Source organism: Kogia breviceps, chromosome 6, assembly GCF_026419965.1.
Source record: "Kogia breviceps isolate mKogBre1 chromosome 6, mKogBre1 haplotype 1, whole genome shotgun sequence".
Taxonomy (NCBI): domain Eukaryota; kingdom Metazoa; phylum Chordata; class Mammalia; order Artiodactyla; family Physeteridae; genus Kogia; species Kogia breviceps.
Window position 1 is genome coordinate 77416872 of NC_081315.1, and position 22636 is coordinate 77439507.

The following is a 22636-nucleotide window of genomic DNA, read 5'->3' on the forward strand; positions in this document are numbered from 1 at the left end:
CTTGCTTAAAGTTTAGTATTAAGGGCTGAATCTTTGGTACCTGATTTCTCTAGAGGGCCTTGCTTTTCCCCACTATGTGCTGCAGGATTCCTCTCTGCCAGGTTTTTTTTTTAGCTTGGGGGATGAATTTGGAATGTTGTTGCTCACTATGTATCCAGCCTGAATTCTCTACTTTGCGTCTGGGTTTTCATTTCCATTTCTGTTCTCTCTGTGGCAATGAACGGAATGTTTTCAATCCCCTTTATCAGGATAAGACATTCAGCTTAAGGAGATTCCATGAAAAGCACCAAGCTCCCATGAAACCTCTCCCCATAACAATGGTTCAGAGGGCTCTTGATGAGTCATTTCTTACCCCATATCCTGTGAAGTACACACGGGATCAGAGTCAGCCACTGAGAGTATCCTTTACACTGAAGAACTCAACCCACTTTCCTGGACTTATTCCACACCCCCTGCCCCCCACAGACGTCACTCCCTGAAGAAGGGAGAGGACAGAGAGCAAAGAATGGAATACAACTGGAGCGAAGGACTGCTTTCTTATTCCCTGCCCTTTTTCTATTCCAGTGTATCTAAAAGTTGAGAGCTTCTAGCAATTAAAGTATAGTATGGGGGTATGTTGTCACCAGTTACTGGTAAGTACACTGATCATAGGTTCTAAAGTACTCGGAATAAACAAAAGGTGAGACTAACATAAAAAATCAAACCATATGTTTTCATTCTTTTATTTTTAAACCAAAAACTATGAGTGAAACTATTGAATGTAATGTTGTTCTACAGGTATCAAGAAGTCACATAAAGGTCATATGCTGTGTTGTAAAGAAAATAAAATCTAAGATACAGTTTGATGTCTTATTAACATTCACTCATCAAGTATCTGTCACAGTTTACTGTAATCCTTGTCTTATCAATAGTCTTCCTTAGAATACTTTTTTCCTAACTCAGAGCTCTTATCTCTGAGTCAGACCTCAACTGAGCCTGGTATGTTCTACCACTTTAACTCCAGAACTTCAGGCCAACTTACATTTCTCTCTGAGTTGCTCCTCCCAGATTCTTGTAATTCTCTCCATTCTGATCAAAACTAGAGCAAATGGCTTTATTTTTACCTTTTAAACCTCTATTACCTAGGAGCATTCTGTAACTTTCCCCCCCTCAAAATCAGACTTAATATTGGTTTCACAAAGACTGCCCAGATTTCCACTTATGTCTAAACCCTTATGTGGGAGAGACTCATGTAGAAAATGCAATTTTATAAAAAGAGATTGGAACTCCCTTTGATCTGTGCTCACTCCTTACCTGAAAGCATGGACATGACATGCCTACTATTCCTAAGGGACAAGGGCACACAAATGTGGAAAGATTTATATCAAGAGCTACGCACTGAAAGGCTTTAGCTTTCTGGGTTTGCCTACATTTTACCATGTGGGTGATGAATATCTGAGTGAGAGGTAGAAAGAAAGACATACTAGGGGAGACAGGAAAATGGGTTAACTATAAAGTTGTGGATTTGAGATTTTTACTTTTCTTCTTTCATTGAAACAGACATTGATAGGAACAGTTAGTCCGGGGGTAACGAACTTAAACTTCCCACCACTCTCCTCTCTCCTGTGATGTGGCTGAGGAGAAAGGTTGCTGGGGAGAGGGTTCACAGGAGAGGAAGTTTAGTGGAAAGAGAGAAACAGTAGGAGAAGGGACAAACGGGTTTGTGAAGAGGGAGAAGAACAAAGCAAGTCAAGGGAGAGAATGAGAGAGGTCAGGAGCCAAGGGGAGACAGTGTGGCCTCACCTAAAACACACCAAATACCTTCAGTGAAAGCCTTGAAAATAAGACCTTGCAGGAAGCACTTTAAAAAGCTACAACGTTCTCTTCAATACAGGGGCAAATGAGGAGAGAAAAGGAGCTAAGAACAAGGAGTGTGGAAAACAGAAAAGAGAAGGAGAGGGCCAAACCTCACCTCCTATTATTCTGCCTGAGGTGCTGAAAGCATTTCTTTATGAAGTGTGAAGTTTCAAATGAATCCAATTTCCTGGCATTGTAAACAGTGCCAGGGGCTGCTTATGAGAAACAAAATCTCTTTTTCCTAAAATGAAGAAAATTCTGTTTGTCTATGAGGTCTTCTCCATCTTGAATAACCTAAACTCTTCTGCCATTCATTTACTGGACAACACCGTAACAATGGGAAAGACAAGACCAGGCGTGACCTACAGTTTAACATCTGTCAGACGACCCTACTCCACTAACTCCAGCCAATGGCCCAATCTGTAAGTGCAGTGCCCAGGAACCACACACACCCGGAGCCACCCTCTTTTCCATCATAACGTTGTGCAGAATGTCTCAGTGAGATGATAGGGCTTGAAAAATGGTACACTGTGTATTTCCCCAAGCACAGGGGAAAAGAGGTATACTTAATAAACAATGCTGCCATGATAGACAGCGGCTTGAAGAAAACAAAGCAGATCCTTACCTCACTCCGTATACAAAAATAAATCCCAAATGGATTTAAATGTAATAAAAGAAGGAAGGCAATTTAGAATTTTGCATTATTTTAGAATTGGGAAGGCCTTTCTCAATAGGATTAAAAAATCTAGAAGACATTAAAAAAATAATAGGCATATCTTTGGATTATATAAATGTTTCATCTTGTATAAAAAAATCCCACGAAGAAAGAGTAGGACCACACTTTGGTGCCAATGATCTTTGGATAATTCCACTCACTGAATTCAGGCAAAAGTAATCATTTAAAATGGCAATGTTGGATCTGAGGTTCTGACACTGCAAGGATAGAGTAAAGCATTATTGAAAACTATAGATATGTTCCATGCTTCCCTGCACTGCCAGGTCTGGCTAACCTGTCTCGGGATCTCTCGCCCCATGATTTTCATGGTTGGCTGTTCTAACAGGCACGCGGGTTACTAGCGAGCCACAAATACTGTTGGAGTATTTATGAGGTATCTCTCAGTCCATGTTTTAAGAATCTCAGAAGTGCTTGGAATTTAACAAGAGTGCATGTGTGTGTGAATTATTTGTGTAATGAAGAAGAGGAGGGGGAGAAGCATTTAAGCCAGAAATATTTACCCTCAAAACAACTGTGATAGTATTATACCATTGTATTTTTTTTTTTTTTACTAAGAATACATTTATTGGTTTAAAAAGTATATAAACATTTAATGGAAATATCCTTCATAAGAAGAATAAGGGAACAAGTGAAAATAAAAAACAGCCATATGGAAATGATATCTGATTCCCCCTCCTCCATTCTAGAAGTGAGAGAAATGATAGGTACAGTGATGCAACTTTGCAAAGGGATTACTTCAACTTTTTCACTTTTTTTTTTAATAAAATGGCATCAATTGCTAAAAGCTTTATGACCTTTGTTATGCTACATAATACTGATACAAAATGTGATAGTACAAAGTTCATTATATATAATATAAGGTTTTAATATATTACATTTGTTTCTACATAAACAGACTATAAATATATGTGCCATAGCGTGTTTCATAGTCATGGTTCCCAGCATCTCACACTATGGTACCAAACGAAAATACATTTTCTTTTTTAAAAAGGAAAGAACAAGGGCAGAAACCAGTAGAAAGAGCTTTACATGTTAAAAGTCTAAGTGATACAATAGTTGTTATAACTTTGGCTACAAAGTAATTTTGAAATCTGGCTAATAATTACTCAGAGAGTGAACAAACCAAATCAGCTTTTACTAGGGTGTAGGGGCCAAATTACTAGAATACTGACTGGCTGGGACGTCAGGAAAATACTGAAGCGGGGGGAAGGCATGGAGAGGGGAGAAGGAACAAGAGAGCAATATTCTTCCTGAAGCTTTGACACCACAGCTTGATACTGAATCTACTGCATTCAGGCTCAGACATATCACATCAGGACAGACATGTCGGTATTCATCCAGAAGACACCAGAAGCTGGTTTACACAGTCAGAAATCTTGGACGCGACAGAGAGCCTGAGTGTCCTTCCTTTGTGGTGTCCTGAATAAAGGATCAGCCTGGGAGACAAGGAGCCAGAGCTGCATCATTTCCTTCCTGGGGCTTGGCCAGGAGACACGTAAGAGTCCGGAAGGAACTCTCATTAGGAGTCGGAAACGGCACAGGGAACTCTCATTTAGCCCAAATGGGAAGAGCACGCAACCTTCTAAAACCAGTCACCTCATATGAAGCCTTTACGTTTCCTAACAGATCCTATGCCCACCTCCACCGGAGCCAACGCAATGCATGTGCAGGCTCCAGTGCACCCTCAAAGCAAGCCAGCATCTTCCTTTCCATCAATCCAAACCCCACACGTAAGACTTGGCTCAGGACCAATCTCCTAAACAAAGCTTCTTAGATGGACTCAGCCCTAAAGGTCTTTCCCATCTTCAACACCTAAAGCACTTCCATTGCCTGTTTATCTTCTAGTTTTACAGAGGTGTCAACTCCCCCGGTACTGCTACTTCTTGGAGGATGAAGCCATTTCTTGAACTTCTTTTGCTGTAACCCCTGGGGTGACCCACATTAGGGGGCATCAGACATGCTTTTTAAATGAATTTTAAAAAGAATGAGGTCAACACCGGGAGAAGACACAAACACATTCTTGGGTCACAAGCATCTTCTCAGGAAATGCCTAGAGGACTGCCTCCCTGCAGTCCGAGGTCCTTGTTTTTGAAATGAAAATCAAATGTGGCTACTTTCTGGTGGTGGAAAGAACAACACTTGAAAATCTGAGCAGCACCTCTCATGTGATTTCCAGGACTGGGGTACGTGGGTGCCTCCTTTTAAACAGGAGGGGAGCTCAGTGTGATCCCAGTGTCAGGCTGGAGAATCTGAGCTGCACTGCCAGCTTGTGGTCCAATCTCTACCAGCTTTAAAAGTTCCGCCTCCTCGCTGGAGTACACAGTGGTGTCTGTGTCATCGGAGTGATACCCCGACTGGTAGCCGCTCGTCTGGTTTGAGCCTTCAGATGCCACAGACTCCTTGCTTTTGCTGGGCATCATTCCACTGCAGAAGAGATGGCAACCAAATGAGTCGGCAGAGAGAAGGGAGTTCTTTTGCATCTTATCCTAACCCCGTTCCCAACCCCGTGTGAGCTGGCATCTTCCTAGAGACACCAGTCCCTCTCCCTCCCACTTGTTAATCAACATAGCAGCCTCACTCAGACAATGTCTATTTTCAGGTACTCGCGTGAATTTGGAGTTTCAGATAAGTCCTCTTATTCAGGTCCAAGTCTTTCAAGCCTGAGATGAGATAAAAGGCCGTTCTCCTGAGTTATGTGAAGGCTCCAACCAATGGAACCTTTTCATGGCCTTGCAGATTGACAAGTTTGTATACAAGGATAGGAGCCAAAGGGACTCTTTGAGGATGTGGAGCAAAACTGCGATGCTCTGAAAGTCCACTAGTGCTTGCCCCACATTGTCAAGTAAGGGATTACAAGGCCTGTGGGTGGTGTTAATAAAGTTCTTGAGCAACTTTAAACTTTAGTAAGTCGAAGCGTGTGTGTGCGATCAAGCCAGACATATCAAAAAGTGCTTTTTACTCATCAAAACCACATTCTTTGGAAGGACGGCGGACCTGGATCACTCAGCAGCAACTAGGGAATGTTTTCAATGGCGTGGAATCGTGACAGACAGTAATCATCTCCAAGCTTAAAAAAAAAGCTTAAAAAGGCTTTTTGTAGCTTGGTGTAGGATGTGTGGAGCTTAAGCCATTCTGAAGTGTGGGGTTTTTTGTCCCCTTAGTAGGTGCTTTACCAAGCTATTTATGTTAAAAACTGCAAAAAAGGATTTTACTAACTCCGTGTTCACATATGGTTTAAAAGTTATTTCAAATGACTAGATATACATTTTTTCTTCCAATCCAACCTCAGTAAAATGAGCTTAGTGTCTCAGGCAATGGCATGGTACCTATTCATTGCTGAACAAATATATTTGAATCAGTGAATGAAACATATGATTGGCTCTCACAGTCTCTCATCCTGGGCCTATGGCAGACAATGAAATTGCACAATGGCACATTTTAATGGGTATTCTGTTTGTTTGTTCGTTTTACATGAGCATCACTTGATATCAAGGGTGGTCCCATTTTATCCAACGGTTCGATTATAGGTAGATCAAAGTCTTCTCTATTCTCACCTAGAGTGAACCTGCTAGGAAATAAATAACTACGCTGAATCCCAATATTCTTATAAATACAGAATCTTATTTATTTGTTAAGTTAAAAGCAGGTATATCTACTCAAAACAGCTACAAATTCCTACAGAATCACATGGAAGAAATATTCAAAACAAAATTCAGCATTTTCCCCACAATTAAGTACTTAATAATTCAGCCAAAAATATTTAAGTATCTTAAGCAAATAGATAATGGCTTCTTTATATATTATGTTTCATAAGGACAGGTGTACCCGTTTCTGTTCAAGTTTGAAAATTCTTCAGAGTAGAGTGCACAAAGATTTTAACTATCTCAATAGTTTTAAGGATCACATCCAATGACCTCTTTTTTACTTAGCCAGTATCACACAAACCACTGACCATAGTAAATATGCTCAAAATTCCCCTAGTATTCATAAATTCTCATGAAAACTGACCAAATCCTGTTATTTCAGATTCTTTTTTAGACTTGCCAGGTAATTAGTTTGCTTTGTTCCCATTCTTTATTAGTTAGGTTGATGCAAATTTGCCCAACCAACAAAGACACAAAAAGGGAAAACTCTGCACCTACGCTCAAAGTCCTAAGTTCCTTCCAAAAATTCCTGTTGAAATTTGTCCTTCTATTTTGGCTGAGCCTTACCTAAAAGATGGGGCTAATTTGGTTCTGTCTTCCAAGGTTTTCAGCTCTTCGGATGCAAGAACCATACCACTGTCCGTCTGGTTGTCCTTTTTAAGAGACAATGAGATGGCACAGTTGATTGTGTACACTGAACAATTACTTAATTAAACTGATTTCCTAACCCATCTATCAGACAACATTCCCACGTTCTGTAGAGGTAGGTAAAAGTATCATAGCCAGAAACTGTGCAGGCTACAAAAGGAAGTAACTGCTTAGAAATAGACGCAGGCCTGGAAGAAGAGAGAAATTTAGGAAGAAGCAGCCGAGGAGACCCATTTCTATCCCTCTTTCACAATGATGCTATGTACACTTGAGTGGAATTGGGCATGAAGCTGGATTGTCTTGAACCTTAGACCAGGGGCTTTGCTTATGGAAAAACCAAGGGAGCCCACTAAGTGCCATTGCTGTAATGACCCCATCACACATACCCTCAAGGACAGCCTTATAATGAGGCTCCAAGTCTCTAATGCTTAGGTTAATATTTATCTAGCTAATGTTTCACCTTTGGTATTATTTCTAAGACTATTTTTAAAAGATGTGCTTACATCTGGGATTACTTTTACTTCTGGTTCTTCCAACGGGATATCTTCAAATGTTTTTACACTGACAGGCCGGCTCTTTCGCTTACTATTCTGCAGATACTGACTGAAAAAGAACAAATATTTATATTTTAGTGGTGGTATATTTGGCTGCAGATTCCACAAGTGATACCTAAGTTCATTATCTTTCAACCACAAGTTTAATAGCGACCTTCAAAACATCCTTTGGAAAAAGAAAAACAAAACAAAAATCTTTCTCTGCTAGCACACACTGAAGGCTTAATTTCCTGTGAAAGTCCATTTAAAAGTATAATATAACTGAGGGGCATAGATGAGCCCCTTTTCCTTTGAATCGTACTTCTGAGGTCCAGGGCTGGACTGAAGACAACAACAGCAGACTCAGTGGTCAGCTGCCTTCTGCTTGGCTTCCTGATTGCCTGCGATTCCTCCACTGAGCTCTCGGCATATTACTGAGTGTTTCACATCTTTCTGGCCATCTCCTAGGCAAGTTTTCTACACAATGCCCACAGAACAACCAGTCAATGAAAGACGGGCAGAGGAAGCACCTGCAGATCTCACTGAATCTCACCTGGCTCCAGTAAAGGATGCTGAACCCAGCAAGGTCTGGAGACAATCTTCTTCTACGTGTAATAGACGCGTAATGGGTACAGGGGCAGGTGCGCTGAATCTCCTATTGTTAGCCCACAGAGTTGGGGGTGTAGTTGGAGAGTCACAAGGTATTCTGTCTATTTCAAAGTCCACCACGAACTACACAGACTTGGGAAAGTCACAAATATATCTCTGTGCCCCTGTTGCCTCATCTTGAAAATGTACTGGCAAGAGCTTTCCTTTCCTCACTCACAAAGATACCTGGAGGATGAATGAGGTGATCATTGGTGGTTGATAAGGGGGTCTTAGAAAGAATGATGCACCATCAACCTAAGCTTGTTTTCCTCCTTTGAATTCCAAAGGGTACACGTTTCTTTCAGGAGTTCCAAGGACAGGACTTGTCACATCACAACAACACATGACCTGTTCCCTAAGGGTGTTCCTTCCCTATTATGTGACTTTGGGTGAGTCTGATTTTCTGTTAAAATCAGCCCAAGTGGAGAGAAGGAAAGCCCTTTTCAAGGGAAGGGACAGCAAATTCACTCTTCACTCTTATCCCAGCATACTTCCCACTTCAGACGGCCTTCTGGATATATTATATATTCTGTGTGTTTTCTGTGATCAAGTGAAGAGAGGACTCATTTGGGCAAAGAAGGATAATGGAAACTAAGTCTCCCTCCCCTGCCCCAGGAGGCTGTTTCCTCCTCTTACAGAGAAGAGAGAATGGGGTTCACCAATGACATCCTCACTCAGGAAACTCCACAGGAAAGAGGACATGATGTAAAGGAGAGAGAAAAGCCTACTTCTCCTAAGTCCAGTCCCTAAAAGTGGTGGTTACCAAAAATTACTGGTACCATAGTCATTCATTCATTCCTTCACTCATTCAGGAATCCCTTATTGAGACTCTCCCATGTGCCAGCCACTGTGCTAAATGCTCCTCAACCACTGTCTCATGGCATCTCCACAAATGGTACCTCTCTAGGTGCGTATCATTATCGCAACTTCAGATGAGGAACTAAGACACAGAAAGGTTAAGGAACTTGTCCAAAACCACATAACTGGAATATCTGGATTATTATCTTGAGGGCAATGAGCAGTCACTGAGGGATTTTAAGCATGAGATTGACAAAGTCAGGTATGCCCTTTAGAAAGATGACTCTGGGTTGAGGAGGGTAAGACCAGAGGCTGTGAGGCCAATCGGGAGGCTGTTCCAATTATCTAGGAGAAAGAAGAGCAGCCTGACTAAAGAAAGGTGACACCCACACGGTCTGGAGAAGTGGACAGATTCCAGAGGTATTTGGGCTGTAATGCAGCTGCCTTAGAAAGGCCAGCTCCTTGATTTCTGAGCCTAATAATAATAAACATTGCTCTGCCCTTCACAGTTGACAAGGCATTTTCATGGACATCATTGCATCTGCTCTTCACAAAACTATAAAATAGGTTTTCATTATTTCCTATTTGGAAATGAGGAACCTAAGGCTTAGGAAAGAGCTAGAACTGGGGCTCAAACTTAGGTTTCTAGAGCCCATGCAGGGTTCTTTTTGTTTGTTTTTACCTTATTCCACGTTGACACCCTTGGAAAAGCATTAGGAAGGAGAAGGAAGAAGAGAGCAGTGAAGTAAAGATTGTCCAAGTCTTTACTGAGCACCTAGTATGCGCACAGCCCTGCTCTCTCCCATGTGTGCACCGACCATGTGGTGGGGCGAGGGGGGGGGATAGGGAGGGTGGGAGGGAGGGAGACGCAAGAGGGAGGGTATATGGGGATATATATACATGTATAGCTCATTCACTTTGTTATACTGCAGAAACGAACACACCTCTGTAAAGTAATTATACTCCAATAAAGATGTTAAAAAAAAAGAGAGATAGACAAAAGGTGCAGAAAGGACAGTTTCATTTCAAGCAGTCTAATATCAGAGCCAAATTCAGGAATATCTAGCCAGCAGGCTGTCCCAGGCATCAATCTACAAGGAGCATTTAAATCATCGCTAGCAATTAACAAAAAAGAAAAAAAAAAAAAGTTATGTGCCAGAACCTTTCTCTGGGAGAGAACTGAAGAGAAATCTTTGATAAGCTGCTTGGAGTGGGAGGTGAAACTCCCATGGGAATTGGTGGAGCAACCGCAGATGGTCCCCAAACTGCCCTCCAAGAACGATGAGTCCAATTAAGATGTGTCTTCTTGCAGGAAGCATGCAAACTTGGGGCCAGATCCACAGGGGAAATTAGAGACAAACCTAAGTCTAGACACTAGTGGTCCTTCCTTCTCACCCTTCCCCCACATATCTCTCAGCCTCTTCTCTAAATAAATGCTGAACAAATATTTTAAAAATAGTTTAAAGGGGCAAAAAATCAGGAGGTTGGCTCCCACGGGGATGTCTCTGTCCAGCTCTATTTATAATGCAATGAAATTGAAAATTATGAGGAAGCAAGTGAGAAAGACTCCTTGGCTCTTCTCTTTGACTGGCAACGTGCAAGATAAGAGCACAAGTCCCTTGAGAGGCACCCCAGCCTCACTTCCTCTTCCCCAGGGAAGCAGAACACAAGAGAACATCCAAGTGAAATGTGCTGTGTGCAGATGCCTTGATTCTGCCTTTCCTTTAACCCAGACGATTAAAATGTGATCGTGGTGCCTTATTTTTAGTAAAGGCAAAAAGGTGGAGGGGGTCGAGTGGGGATGCAGACAAAAGATTCCAATTTCCATTTTCGTTTTCAAATTACAGCTGGATAAAAGAGAAACTGGACTAGAAAGACCAATTCAAAAATCACAGACAGAAAATAGGAGCCAGGCCTGTGTTGGGAGTGTGGTGTCGCATTTGTCCACGCCTCTGGGGATTCATGTTGGCAGCCCTGTTTCAGATCCAGCATCCCATTTGGCACTTCCATTACACATACGTGACTTCATCGGCTCTCGGCACCACACGCAAAGTGCCTGAGTAAGCCAAGAGGCTGCCGGCTTGGGTCCTCACCCCACCTGGTCACGGAAAAACCCAAGGAACACAGCTCACCATCAAATGGCTTTCTGATAACGCAGAAAGCAACCGTGTTTTGGGAATAATTACCACACCAGAAGGCCAGCTGAATTTTGAAGGAGGACACTTTAAACATTGGGGTGGAACTATAGGTTTTCATTTCATTCCTCTTTCTCTTTGAGGCCCCCTCCTTGGTATGGGAGAAAACAGCCCTGAGTTAGATAGCAGAGGAACTGGATTCATCCCAGGGATGTGATTTTAAGCAGCTCCCTTAATTGCTGTCATTTATTGAGTGTTCTCTAGGTGCCAGCCACTCAGAAACTCATTATACCATGTAATTCTCAAAGTCATCATTTTCGTACAACACCAGAGTCCTTGCCTGGGTCACGGTGAAAATTTGCCTCAGCTGCGAACAGCAGACTTGGGAATCCAACCCGGTTCCATCCGACTCTAAAATCTGGATCTTTAACCACAATATTGTATTCTCCCCAGGTAACTGCTCTGACACTCACGTTCAACATCTACATCAGAAGATAATAGTATCTACCTTGCCTAACTTTGGCAAAATCTGGTAAGAAAAAGTTTCTTTGAAAAATGCTGAAAGTTCTTGACACAAATGGAATGGACAGCTTACGAGTTGGCTTCTTCCTACTCTGAGCTTTCTTCTCTCCCACGGCAGTGTTCCTGCTGTCCTCCCTGTGCGAGTCCACGGGGCAAATTGTCCTGCGTGACTCCCCACCTGCCATCTGGCAACCCAGCCAAAGGCTAGCACTTTATGGCCCCTCCTGCAGCCACAGCACATTCAAGGGGGCAGGCTGGGCTCATGCTGCCAGGGCTCTGGTTACAGGAGGAAAACACCCAAAACAAAGCAAAGTGAAGCAGTGCCAGGCTTAGTAAAAGGCAATTTTAATATCATATTGTAGAAACCATACCAACTCTTTCCTTATGCACAGGTGCTGGGAGAGAATAAAAAGCAAGCTGCCTTTAGGACTCCTCTACAAATCAGGAAAATACGGCAGTGCATGTGTTTTAAATAAGCCCAGAAGTCCCATTATGCAAATAAAATGCTGAAAATCAGACTTGGGATGGGCTTCTGAAGTTGTGCTGCCCAGTCTAACTCAGGATGCATCCCCGTGGCACATTGTACCCCAGCCAGAGAGGCAAAGGTCTGTTTTCATAAATGCATAGAACTCTTCCTTCCTGAATCTTTCCTAAGCCATTTAATTCACATTAATAAAAGAGTACATGGGGATAATTTAAATACAGATGTCTTTGTAAAATTGCTCTCTTTTTCTGGAGATTAACAAACTGTGGCATTCCAGCTATTTGCAGCTGCAGGGCTTAGCATTCTGAAATGAAGAGCTTAGGCAGCAATGTGGACCACAGATGGAAAGAGACTCACCTACCCAGGCCCTCTTCAAGGAGGACCTCTCAGGGCGAAGGGTGAATGTGCAAGTGAAATACAGCAACTTTATACGATGTCCTTCCTCCATCCCCTTCCCCAAGATGACCCTGAAGCTCCCTCCCACAGGGGATGTTGACCTTAGACCGTACCTGATTCCTGCTGTGTTGTCATAATGGAATTTGGGGTCACACACTTCCTCTTCCTCCATACAGGAAACAGGTGAGGTAGGCAGAGAGAGTCCCGAATCCTCTTCCATGCTCAAAGTCTCTGATATGGGAAGAACAATGTAGTCTTTGCCATCCTGAAACAATAAACACAGAGCGCTATTGTTATGGCTTCAGTCCTCCAAGAGCCTTTCCATGAAAAACAAAGGCCATTGGGGCTTCTTGTTTATGGGGAATGTGGCTTTCATATCTGAATGTAAAACTTTAAGACAACTTTAAAAATGGCTTGTCAAAAACAAAAGGGCACTCAAAAGCGATGTGTAGATGAAAGTATATTAAAGGATCTAACAAAAAACAAGATGAGTAAGGGGACCACAGAGCACTATGGCTACAATGAAGACAAAACGGGTTGTGGTTACAGATGGAACAACAGAACGGGCAGAGCTCCACAGAGCTAAGAAATCGTTGCTTCACATAGTCCTATCTACACGAGCTGGGTCCTTTAAAGGGCATGTCATCCAGTTGTAGAGTCTACGCTTCAAGGCAATGGAAAAACTGATGACAGTCTCAAGAAAAGCAGTAAATGTTCAGGAAAATTGGTCTACTGAGAAAAGGCTGCAGAACTTAACATTATTTCAAGAGAAAGAAATAAAGGGCAATGTGATACCTCTAAATGTTTGGAAGGTTTATCGATAAAAATCGATTTGACCCATTGTCCCCCACCTGTTCAAAAGAAAAGCAGGAGGAAATGGACTTCCATTCACTGTAGTAAGAGGTGTTGACTAGAGATTAAGTAACTTTCTAACAGTAAAGGCTACAAGTCTAAAATCCTCCAATGGAAGTTATGAGGGCCTGGGATTTTACAGAGGGAAAAGAACACATCAATTTTGCAGGGTGCCCATGTGTTTTCGCTTGAAGAATGTATTTAAAATTCCTTGAAATTCTGTCCACTGTCGATATTCACTTGATCAATTAGGGTTTGTTTTTTGGTTTTGTTTGTTGTTTGTTTGCCTTTTTACTTTATAAGAGCCTCTGAAGACACCACAATATACATCAGTAAAAATAAAAGTGATCAGCTCCCAGGTTATGAATTAGGATCTCATCTGTCAAAAAGGTAATTATGACTTTTAGAAAAGCATTACTGCTCAGATCTGGAAGAATATGGCTCCTTGGATTCAGTGGCTGAGAGGACAGTATGGTGGCCATGAGAAGGTCTAGGCAGCAGACGAGCCCTGGACCCCTAAGTACTCTCTGTAGAAGCTTCTTGGATGGAGGTCACAAACCTGCTGAGCATTAGCTTGTAACAGATTTCCCAAATGTTCCACCAACTCTGAAAACGTGGGTCTCTGATTGGGCTCCTCATGCCAGCAGTCAAGCATGGTCTGGTACCTAGAGAAGAAAAACACTGATATCATTAACTGCCTCTTTCCTCCTGATCTGATGCTGAAAATAAGCACTTGAATGAGTAAATATTTATAAAGAGTCCACCATGAGCCAAGATGCTAAAGAGGGATACGAAACTACTTGGAGCATCAAGTGTGTATAGAAAAGGAAACATCATGAATCAACATCTAGTAAAAACTGACTGGTTGGTATAGATAAAGTGCTGTCATTTCAAGAAGGATGACTCTGTGCTTAAGATTATCAAGGAAGACTTCAAGGGAGAAGTAAGACACAAACTGGGCCACGAAGGAGGTACATATAATGGAAAGTCTTCTAGGCAGGGAGAATTTTTGTGAGCAAAGAAGGAGGATAGACAAATACTTGTAAAGTCTTACATTTCGGGTGTGGTATAATCAGGAGCTCTCATTCTAGTTCCTTCTTTCAATCTCCTACAAAATTCCTCATCAATCTTTACTCCAGGATATGGAGAAGCACCTAGAATAAAACAGGAATGGGGCATTATTTTTTTAAAACATCTTTCTTGGAGTATAATTGCTTTACAATGATGTGTTAGTTTCTGCTTTATAACAAAGTGAATCAGCTATACGTATACATATATCCCCATATCTCCTCCCTCTTGCGTCTCCCTCCCTCCCACCCTCCCTATCCACTCCTCTCGGTGGTCACAAAGCACCGAGCTGATCTCCCTGTGCTATGCGGCTGCTTCCCACTAGCTATCTATTTTACATTTGGTAGTGTATATATGTCCATGCCACTCTCTCACTTCGTCCCAGCTTCCCCTTCCCCCTCCCCGTCTCTTCAAGTCCACTCTACGACGGTGTCTTCATTCCTGTCCTGAGGAATGGTGCCTTACTGATTTGATTTTCTCTTGCAGAAAGCCCTGAGCCTGATTCTTCAACACCTTCTTCATATGTATATCTTTTGTTCCTTTCTTTCTTTCTTTGTTTTTTTAGGTTTTACAACCCAAAGCTTCAAAGTAAGTTTCTTCCGATAAAGGTGGAATTCAGGAGAGGGAAAGGCGCACTGGGGTCACTGACTTTTATCATTTTATTTGGAGTATGGATGGAGGGACAAAGAGAAGGGACTTACCTAAGGAAAATATTTCCCAGAGGAGGACACCAAAAGACCACACGTCACTCTGAATTGTGTACACTCTGTCAAAAATTGTTTCCGGGGCCATCCATTTCAAAGGGAGGCGAGCCTACGGGGGGGTAGAAGACAAGGAATGAGAACCCAACTCATCAAATATCTGGAGGAAAAGCTTCCATTGTCCCTGGACACAGGTCCTGAGGCTTGCTGAGAGGAGTTTGAATTCTGCAACTTAACAGATCACTGGGTGCATCTCTGAAACTTACATCTCCTTTTCTGACATAATCTGGGTCTTTATAAATATCCCGGGCCAAGCCAAAGTCACAGATTTTAACCACATTCTTCTCCGACAAGAGGATGTTTCTCGCTGCCAGGTCCCTGTGGATACACTGCAAAAAGAATCGTGTGCATTAGGACTCAACATAACTGATCTCTTCCACATCTGTTGTGACCTCATGCTTTAAAAAAAAGAAAAAAAAAAAACCACATCAGAAAACCAACTGATTAACAAGCACTGGGTTAAACATCTTTTATCAACTCTTCCGGAAAAATGTCTGTAAGTTTCATTGAGACACACATCTGCTTATTCCATAAACAGCCCAAGACTCTGGAATTAAATAATTATGTTATAGCATGCTGATGGAGTCATAAATAGACTTCTCTTGGACACAATTAAGAATGTGTTTCTGGTCACATCCACACATCCCTTTTGCCTGGCACCATATACGGTTAAAATGTGTTATTCTAAGGAGGCTCTAGAATGGGGTTTATTTTGAATGAATGCACGGAAATCAGAAACAAGGGGCTCTCCTTGGTTTGGTGCCCTTTGTTGGTTTCTCTATTCCATACGTAACTGAAGCTGGACAAGCTCTGAGAAACAATTCCCAGTGGGGCTCACCCTGTTTTCAAAGCGCTGGCTTATCGTGGAGGTTTATGAAAGCACTCTCAGCCTCTCACTAGTCAAGGGGATTCTCTGGTACACGAAAAAGGAAAAGCGAATTCTCCTTGGCTTTCCTTCTATTCTTTTCTGTTCCTCAGTTTCTCTCTTCTCTGTATCCCCCTACCTTCATGTAACTTCCTACCCTAAGCAGCTTTATCTCCACCTGATAGATTTATAAGAGAACAAGAGTCTCGGGGAACATTTAGAAATGAAAGAAAGGCTTAGATGAGAATTCTTATGTCAGTGGAGGAGTGGTGTGTGAGCCAGGCATTACGGACCCCTTACACCTCACATCTGTAGGGCACTTTCCTTTGAATGAGGCACAAGGATGTATTGTACGACACAGGGAATATAGCCAATATTTTGTAATAACTGCAAATGGAGTGCAAACTTTAAAAATTCTATTAAAAACAATTTTTTTTTTTTTTTTTTTTAAAAAGCACATTGTCTGGCGTGATTGATCAAGACAGGAGGCTCCAAGAAACACAGTCCTTCCTACTTTGCCCCGGAAGTAAAAGGATCCCCCTCCACCCCTCATTCCCTTCCCCATCAAAGGAACCCTAAATAAATGGCAGGCTCTGGCCTTTAAAAAATAATAAAATAAAATCAGAATCTTCAAGAAGGGCAAAGAGCCTTTCTCTTTGGAAAAATCCTCTAAGATCCCAATTTCTCTCCCTTCCCCTTGGAAGAGAGAAGACAAGAGCTCCTGGGCAGAAACCTCAGAGATCCTGAGGCTCTGAAAGCGGTGACAAGCTTTAAACTCCAGAAAAAGACATGGGTGAGGGATTTCACTCTAATTTAGAAAAAAAACACAAGTAAAAACTTTAAGTCTTTCTCCCACAGGTAGGCTGCAGCAACTGCATTCTGTCAACTGATAATTTTCCCTGATACTTAATCTGAATTTTTCTTGTTTAATGTAAAATCATCCATTTTACCTTTTCCGAGGGGTGCCTCCACAGTGTTTACAACCTTTGGAATGTTTGTAATTTGTCACGTACCCACCTCAGCCTTTGTTTGGCCTACTTTTCTAATTTTAGCTCTTTCAATCGCTCTCATCTAAAGCCTGTCCTTCCTGGTTTCTAATTATGCTACTACCAAATACTTTTTGATGGATGGTGATGAATATCAAAGAAATGAAAAACAGACTTGTGCCAAGATATCTGCAAGGCTCAGCCCCTCACCTCTTCTAGGCCATTACTCAAATGCACATTCCCCTAAAGCCTTCCGTGTCCCCTTGGTTTAAAATCAATGTACACAAACACAGAGGCATATGTCCACAGGAACATAATGCTCCTGTATACACTATAACTCTTTCCTGCTGATTTTTGTCCACAGTACTTACTCCCATCTAGCCTACCAGGCATTTTACTTGTTGATATTGTTTGTTCCACCCACTAGAACATAATCTCCATGAAGGTGGAGAGTTTTGCCTATTTGCTCACACAGTGTCCTTAGCGCTCAGAAGACTGCCTGCATTTAGTAGGTATTTATCACATGAATTAATTTCACGAACCCCTAATACCACTTTAATGAGCAGAAATGGGGCCTCCCCAGTAGAGCTCTCTTAACAGTGCTCCAGCGGTGGTGAATGAATTACAGTCCCAAACAAACACCAATGGCTGGCACTGGACACCTCATTTGCAAATCTGTGATGTGAAGAGATACTTTGTCTCACCTTCCGTGATGCCAAAAACTCCATGCCCTTAGCCACTTGGAAGCTGTAACAGATGAGATGTTCCAAGGTCAGGAAGTTCTTGTACACATCTTCAGAAACTGTCAGAAGATGCAGGAGGACAGAGATTGGTATTTCAGCCAGAAACTGTTTGTAAGTTTGATAGAGCAATTTTCATTTTAAAAATTGGGAGTTAAATTTCAGGAAATAGAAGCAGACAGAAAATGCTTCTATCTTCTGTAAGTATGCTGAATCCTGGTATATTATTAGCCTTCATCATACCCCTTAGCAAAAATATTGGTTTTTCCATTTTAGCCAAATTCGACGAACAAATCCAGGAGGCAAAATGGAGGAAAAACTGGCATAGATAACAGGGGGGTAAAAGCAGGCTTTTACAAATTTGCTGTTTAAAGTGTTGTGTTTTTTTCATATACCCAGAGGGATAAACAACATTTTTCATATCAAGAACTCTAAAAATAAAACAACAATATCCAGGGTCATTGAATCTTTTCTCTCCAGGCTTTGTCCTGGGACAAAGGCCAAAGGTCAAACCATAATCTACAATGGCTAACTAAAAATACCGGAAATATATTTACTTCTCTCACTTTTAAACTGAGAAAGGGCTGTAAACACATTAAATCTGGCCTGTGAGGATGCTTTTTTCCTTCAAGGATACGAATGAGAGACGACAGGAACATCGAGAGAAAGGTGAATTTACATAAATTTGTGGTATTTACTTCCGGGTAACTAGTACAAAGAAACACTAAGACATTAATGGGCATTTCAACCATGATCTCTTAACTTTGGTCAGATAAGATAAGACATGGCTTCTTTCCTGAAGACAAATACCAGAGCAAATGAAAACTCAGCTGTAATAATAACCTTGTAAGTATTAAAAAGACTACGGAACTTTTTCTCAGTGACTTTCTATGTTCAGGGCTGCAGGGCTCTCCATGAATAATTAGTGAAACTCTTTCATTTTCCAGATGAAGAAATGGAGGCAAAATTCTGGGCCAATGCCCCCTCTACTCTGACTGACTCCCTCAAGCCCTTGGGTTTCCAGCTCTCTGGCCACCATTTTGTGAGAGAGAGGATGGGGCAGAAGTGGCTCCACTCAGCATGCACCCAGTTATGTGAGGTCCAGACAACCTCCCCACACTTTCCTAGACCAAGTTCTAGCCTCACACTGCCTGCTTGGCTTCTATGGGAAAGAAGTAAGTTTTAAGTTCACTCTGTGGCCTCATGTCAAAGGAAACAGAAGCAGGTTTCTTCCACTATTTCATGATTGAATTCTTCTAAGCTCATGCCTCAAGAAGACCCAAATGTCAGGAAGCCCCATCTCTACCTCCATGGAGCTGTCTCTGGTCCTTCTGAGGGAAGCAGATATACAGTGTACCCTGAAGCTGGAAGAGGTCCTGAAAGTTAGGCTGGGAACACAGCTCCACTCATAAAGAGCACTAAAATATCATTGGAAGCATAAGTGGATAAAGAAAAGTGTATTGACCGAGACTCTTCTGACGAAATATGTAAGACTTGATAAGCCACTTGGGGTAGAAACAACAGATACCTACACTGCCTTGGAGAAGGTTGGGTATGATTAACTGAAGGACTTCTGTTGTGCTGGTGAAGCAGACGAGGTGGGACTGAACCGCTGTGGACAATGGGGAGGCTGATTAAACATCAGAGAGCCTCCTTTGCCCATCCGGAAGATGGCGCTGAGCCTCTCCTGCTGACAAATGTTGAACCAAGACTTGAAGAGCATTGGTTCGACTGTTGCGAACTGCTTAGTCCTCCTGGGGGACTGAGATTTCTCAGGCTAGCCATGCTCTGCCTCACCACGTAGCCTGGGTTTAGACCTTCTGCCCCGCACTTTTGGGGAGACTGAATGAAAGCCTCCTAGATATTTAGGTCTCTTTCAAATATTAGGTAATACTAGACTTTTCCAGGACAAAATCCATTGTAACAACCTGTCACCTTGTCTGTTCCTACAAGAGCATGCATTCGGTACGGAGGAAGCAATGGCAGGTACCTTCCTCTTCCTCCACATCACTGAGGGATTTCTCCTCAACAAATCCGGAGCTGGCTGAGCTCTGGCTACTGGTGATGCTGTCCAAGCGGCGTTTAGGATCCATGGTGATTTCCCCAACGTATTCTTTCCCTTGCCGGAAACGTGCCCCTTTAGTCTATAAAGAAACCGATGAACAAACTCCTTGAACACCAGAAAATCTCTCCAATGTAGTTAAACTATAGAAACAATCACAACTATTAAAAGAAGATGAGAGACATCAATTTCAGGATCATGGAATCTCTGGGCTGAAATTTTGGTCAAGTGTTCTACATAATAGATTTTCTTCCATAAAGGCTGTCTCTTTTCTAGCTTAGAGTTAAGGGCCTTGTTACAAGTTTCACTCAGACACACTTCCAACATTAGGGCGCTTTTGACACTGGGATTGACACTCCATAGGGCCACATATGGCCAGGGCAGAGACAGAATAATCCAGAACTGTCCTTCCACCTGTCATTCCCTACCCTTAATCACACCCACCTTCCCCTCCTTGGCATCATCTATAATGGGTCAGGAGATGAGTCACAAAACTAAAACATGAAAAGTTATGTGTCCTCTAGAAGGTAAAAGAGGAAGTTACAACAGCCAAGAGGTAACATGAAAAGATTCCTCACAATTTCTTTGCAGAATTTTACCAAAAAACTTAACCTGTACCATTTTGAGTTTTTCTCCATTTTACAACGTGACCACAGTTGAGTTAGGAAATGACATACCTTGTAGGGAACAAATTCATTTCTCTTGCTCCTTAAGTAAGTTGACAGGTTTCCAAACTTGCAGAATTCCACAATCACCATGAGTGGCCCTGCAGACAGCACAGCATACCAAGAAGAGAAAATGTATTTGTATTTTCACTCGTTTCTCATGACGTGTTTAATATATCAATGAGCTAGAAAATATCACAGAAGAGGCTACACCCTTTCACTGGAAACAGGATCATAGATATCAGCTGGCTGAAATTCCCTTATATTGTAACTTTTCTTTTTCCAAAAGGCAATTCCACAGAAGATGAACCACAATTTCAGAAGAAAATCCACCCACTTGCTTTTCAACACAATCACCTGAGATGACTCCATTTTAGGGGGGACTACTCTTAAAGTCCTTTGTTTTCAAATTTGGAGGGAAGTTTACTCTTCTCCTCTGAACACCTATTACATAAGTAGCAAACTATTATAATGATGTAGTATTTTTTAATTCACGTTCTAGAATAATCTACAGTGCCCATTAAACCTCCATGAAATATGTTTATATATAGGAATCTGCCAAAGTTTCCTAAGTTAAGGAAACCAAGGCCATGGGAGTTGGGTGGTTTCCCTCAAATACCAGCAGAAAAGTATATGCCAAAATTCCACAGCCAGAGCCATCTATAGACACTCACCCCCTGGCTTGGTACAGGCACCAAGAAGATTGACCACGTTGAGATGGTGGCCAATATGAATGAGGATCTTGAGTTCAGACATGAGGGCTCGGTGTTCGCTGTGTGTTGCTCCTTCTACAAATACAAACAAAGAGGGAAATCATACATAGGCATTACCTTAGGAGGATTAATGCCACACTGTGTGCATCTGTGCAACTTTCCCTCCAGGGATAATACAACTGTAACCCAATTGACAGGCTAGCTGCATTAAAAGACAAACATAAATTATATTTTATAATTCTAAATCGAATTCTTTAAGTGCACCCAGAATGTTTGATATTTGAAGGAAGCCATTGTGAGGTCTTTTGCAAAGTGGAGAATACATCTGCAAATGAAATCATGCCCAGATTTTCTCCTTTTATAAAACTGGATTTTCACATATCAGGTTTACTATGCTTCTTAGGGCCTGATTATTTCAGTGCTTCCTCGTAAGGAAGCAACACCATGTATTGCTCATGCGTTAGGGGCTCTGCTGGAGTTCCCACCAATCTGTGCCGAGCAGGAAACTTAACAAGGGCCAGCTGGCAAATCCAGTTGGCACATGAGGCCGATGAGGCTAAGACTGTGAGTTTGATCCTGTACAGACTGGTACACTTCCCTCTAATTCACAGACATGGTCCACACCTCAGGCCCTGATGAGCCACCTCAAAATTACATACTCCTCGGCCACAAGGGAGAAAAGGCAAAAGGAGAGAGATGCCTTCAAAATGCACAAGATCTATTGGCAAAGGGTCAGTAGCACTGTCTCCATCAATGAAAGCACATCACAATTCTTGCAAAGAGCTTTATACGCATCACCCCCCCAAAATTAAAATGGCAAGACCAGAATTCCACTACGATTAGGCTTAACAATTGTTTATGAAACTTTTAATTTTAAAAATGTCCCCCTTAATCCCTTTTTTTCCCAGCATAACCATTCTTATTTTGCATATTGTCTTTTATATGTGAAAATCTTTTACATTATTCCAATTCTAGGGAACATGCTGTTTTTTTGCATGCTGCTATTTTTACTTATTACATCAAATTTCTTTTTCCGTTTCTTGATGGTCTGTAATTATCTTACTAATGCACTACAGTACACTAAGAAAACAGTTTTGATGTAACCAAGGTATTTTTTTTCCTATAGATGGGCTACTAAATATAGTTGTACAAGCTGTGATCTGTGCAAGGGGTCCCAGGCAAGGTGGGGCGGTAGGGGAGCTCAGATCCATCCCAACTTTGCCTGCCAGGCTGTGGACCCTGGCATGAGTCTACAAAAGAGGAAATTTTTATCTAGATTGTACAAAGGCATCGTATAGCCTGGCTGCATGGTTGGCTAGTGGGCCCACATAGCCACAGAGCCACTAATACAAGCCTTTCATCATGTTTAAAGATGGGATGAAACAGATAGAGGGATACATCACCATAGAATTTTGCTTTTACCTTTCAACATTTTGACAGCCACTGTCTTGCAGGTTGCTGTCTTGTCAATTCCAAAGGCATCTGCTTCAATCACTTGCCCAAAGGCACCACGGCCAAGAGGCTTACCTAGAGTCAACAACAAA

General features: G+C 42.0%; 1 protein-coding gene across 3 annotated transcripts in view; it reads right to left on the reverse strand.

The window, feature by feature from the left end:
• Window positions 1-3303: 3303 nt before the first annotated feature.
• KDR (kinase insert domain receptor) overlaps window positions 3304-22636 on the reverse strand; it is a 44710-nt gene continuing 25377 nt past the window's right edge. Inside the window, exons 18-30 of one of the 3 annotated variants that reach the window (XM_059067580.2) lie at window positions 22515-22619; window positions 21054-21167; window positions 20392-20480; window positions 19643-19796; window positions 17617-17714; window positions 15268-15390; window positions 15002-15113; window positions 14287-14386; window positions 13792-13897; window positions 12494-12645; window positions 7368-7467; window positions 6784-6869; window positions 3304-4996 (exon numbers count right to left, since the gene is read on the reverse strand). In XM_059067580.2, coding sequence (XP_058923563.1) covers window positions 4774-4996; window positions 6784-6869; window positions 7368-7467; window positions 12494-12645; window positions 13792-13897; window positions 14287-14386; window positions 15002-15113; window positions 15268-15390; window positions 17617-17714; window positions 19643-19796; window positions 20392-20480; window positions 21054-21167; window positions 22515-22619 — 1562 coding nt within the window. In that variant the 3' untranslated portion in view covers window positions 3304-4773. Of the gene's footprint in view, window positions 4997-5939; window positions 6138-6783; window positions 6870-7367; window positions 7468-12493; window positions 12646-13791; window positions 13898-14286; window positions 14387-15001; window positions 15114-15267; window positions 15391-17616; window positions 17715-19642; window positions 19797-20391; window positions 20481-21053; window positions 21168-22514; window positions 22620-22636 lie in introns of those variants that run through there. The other 2 variants (XM_059067576.2, XM_059067578.2) reach the window with 2 other exon arrangements.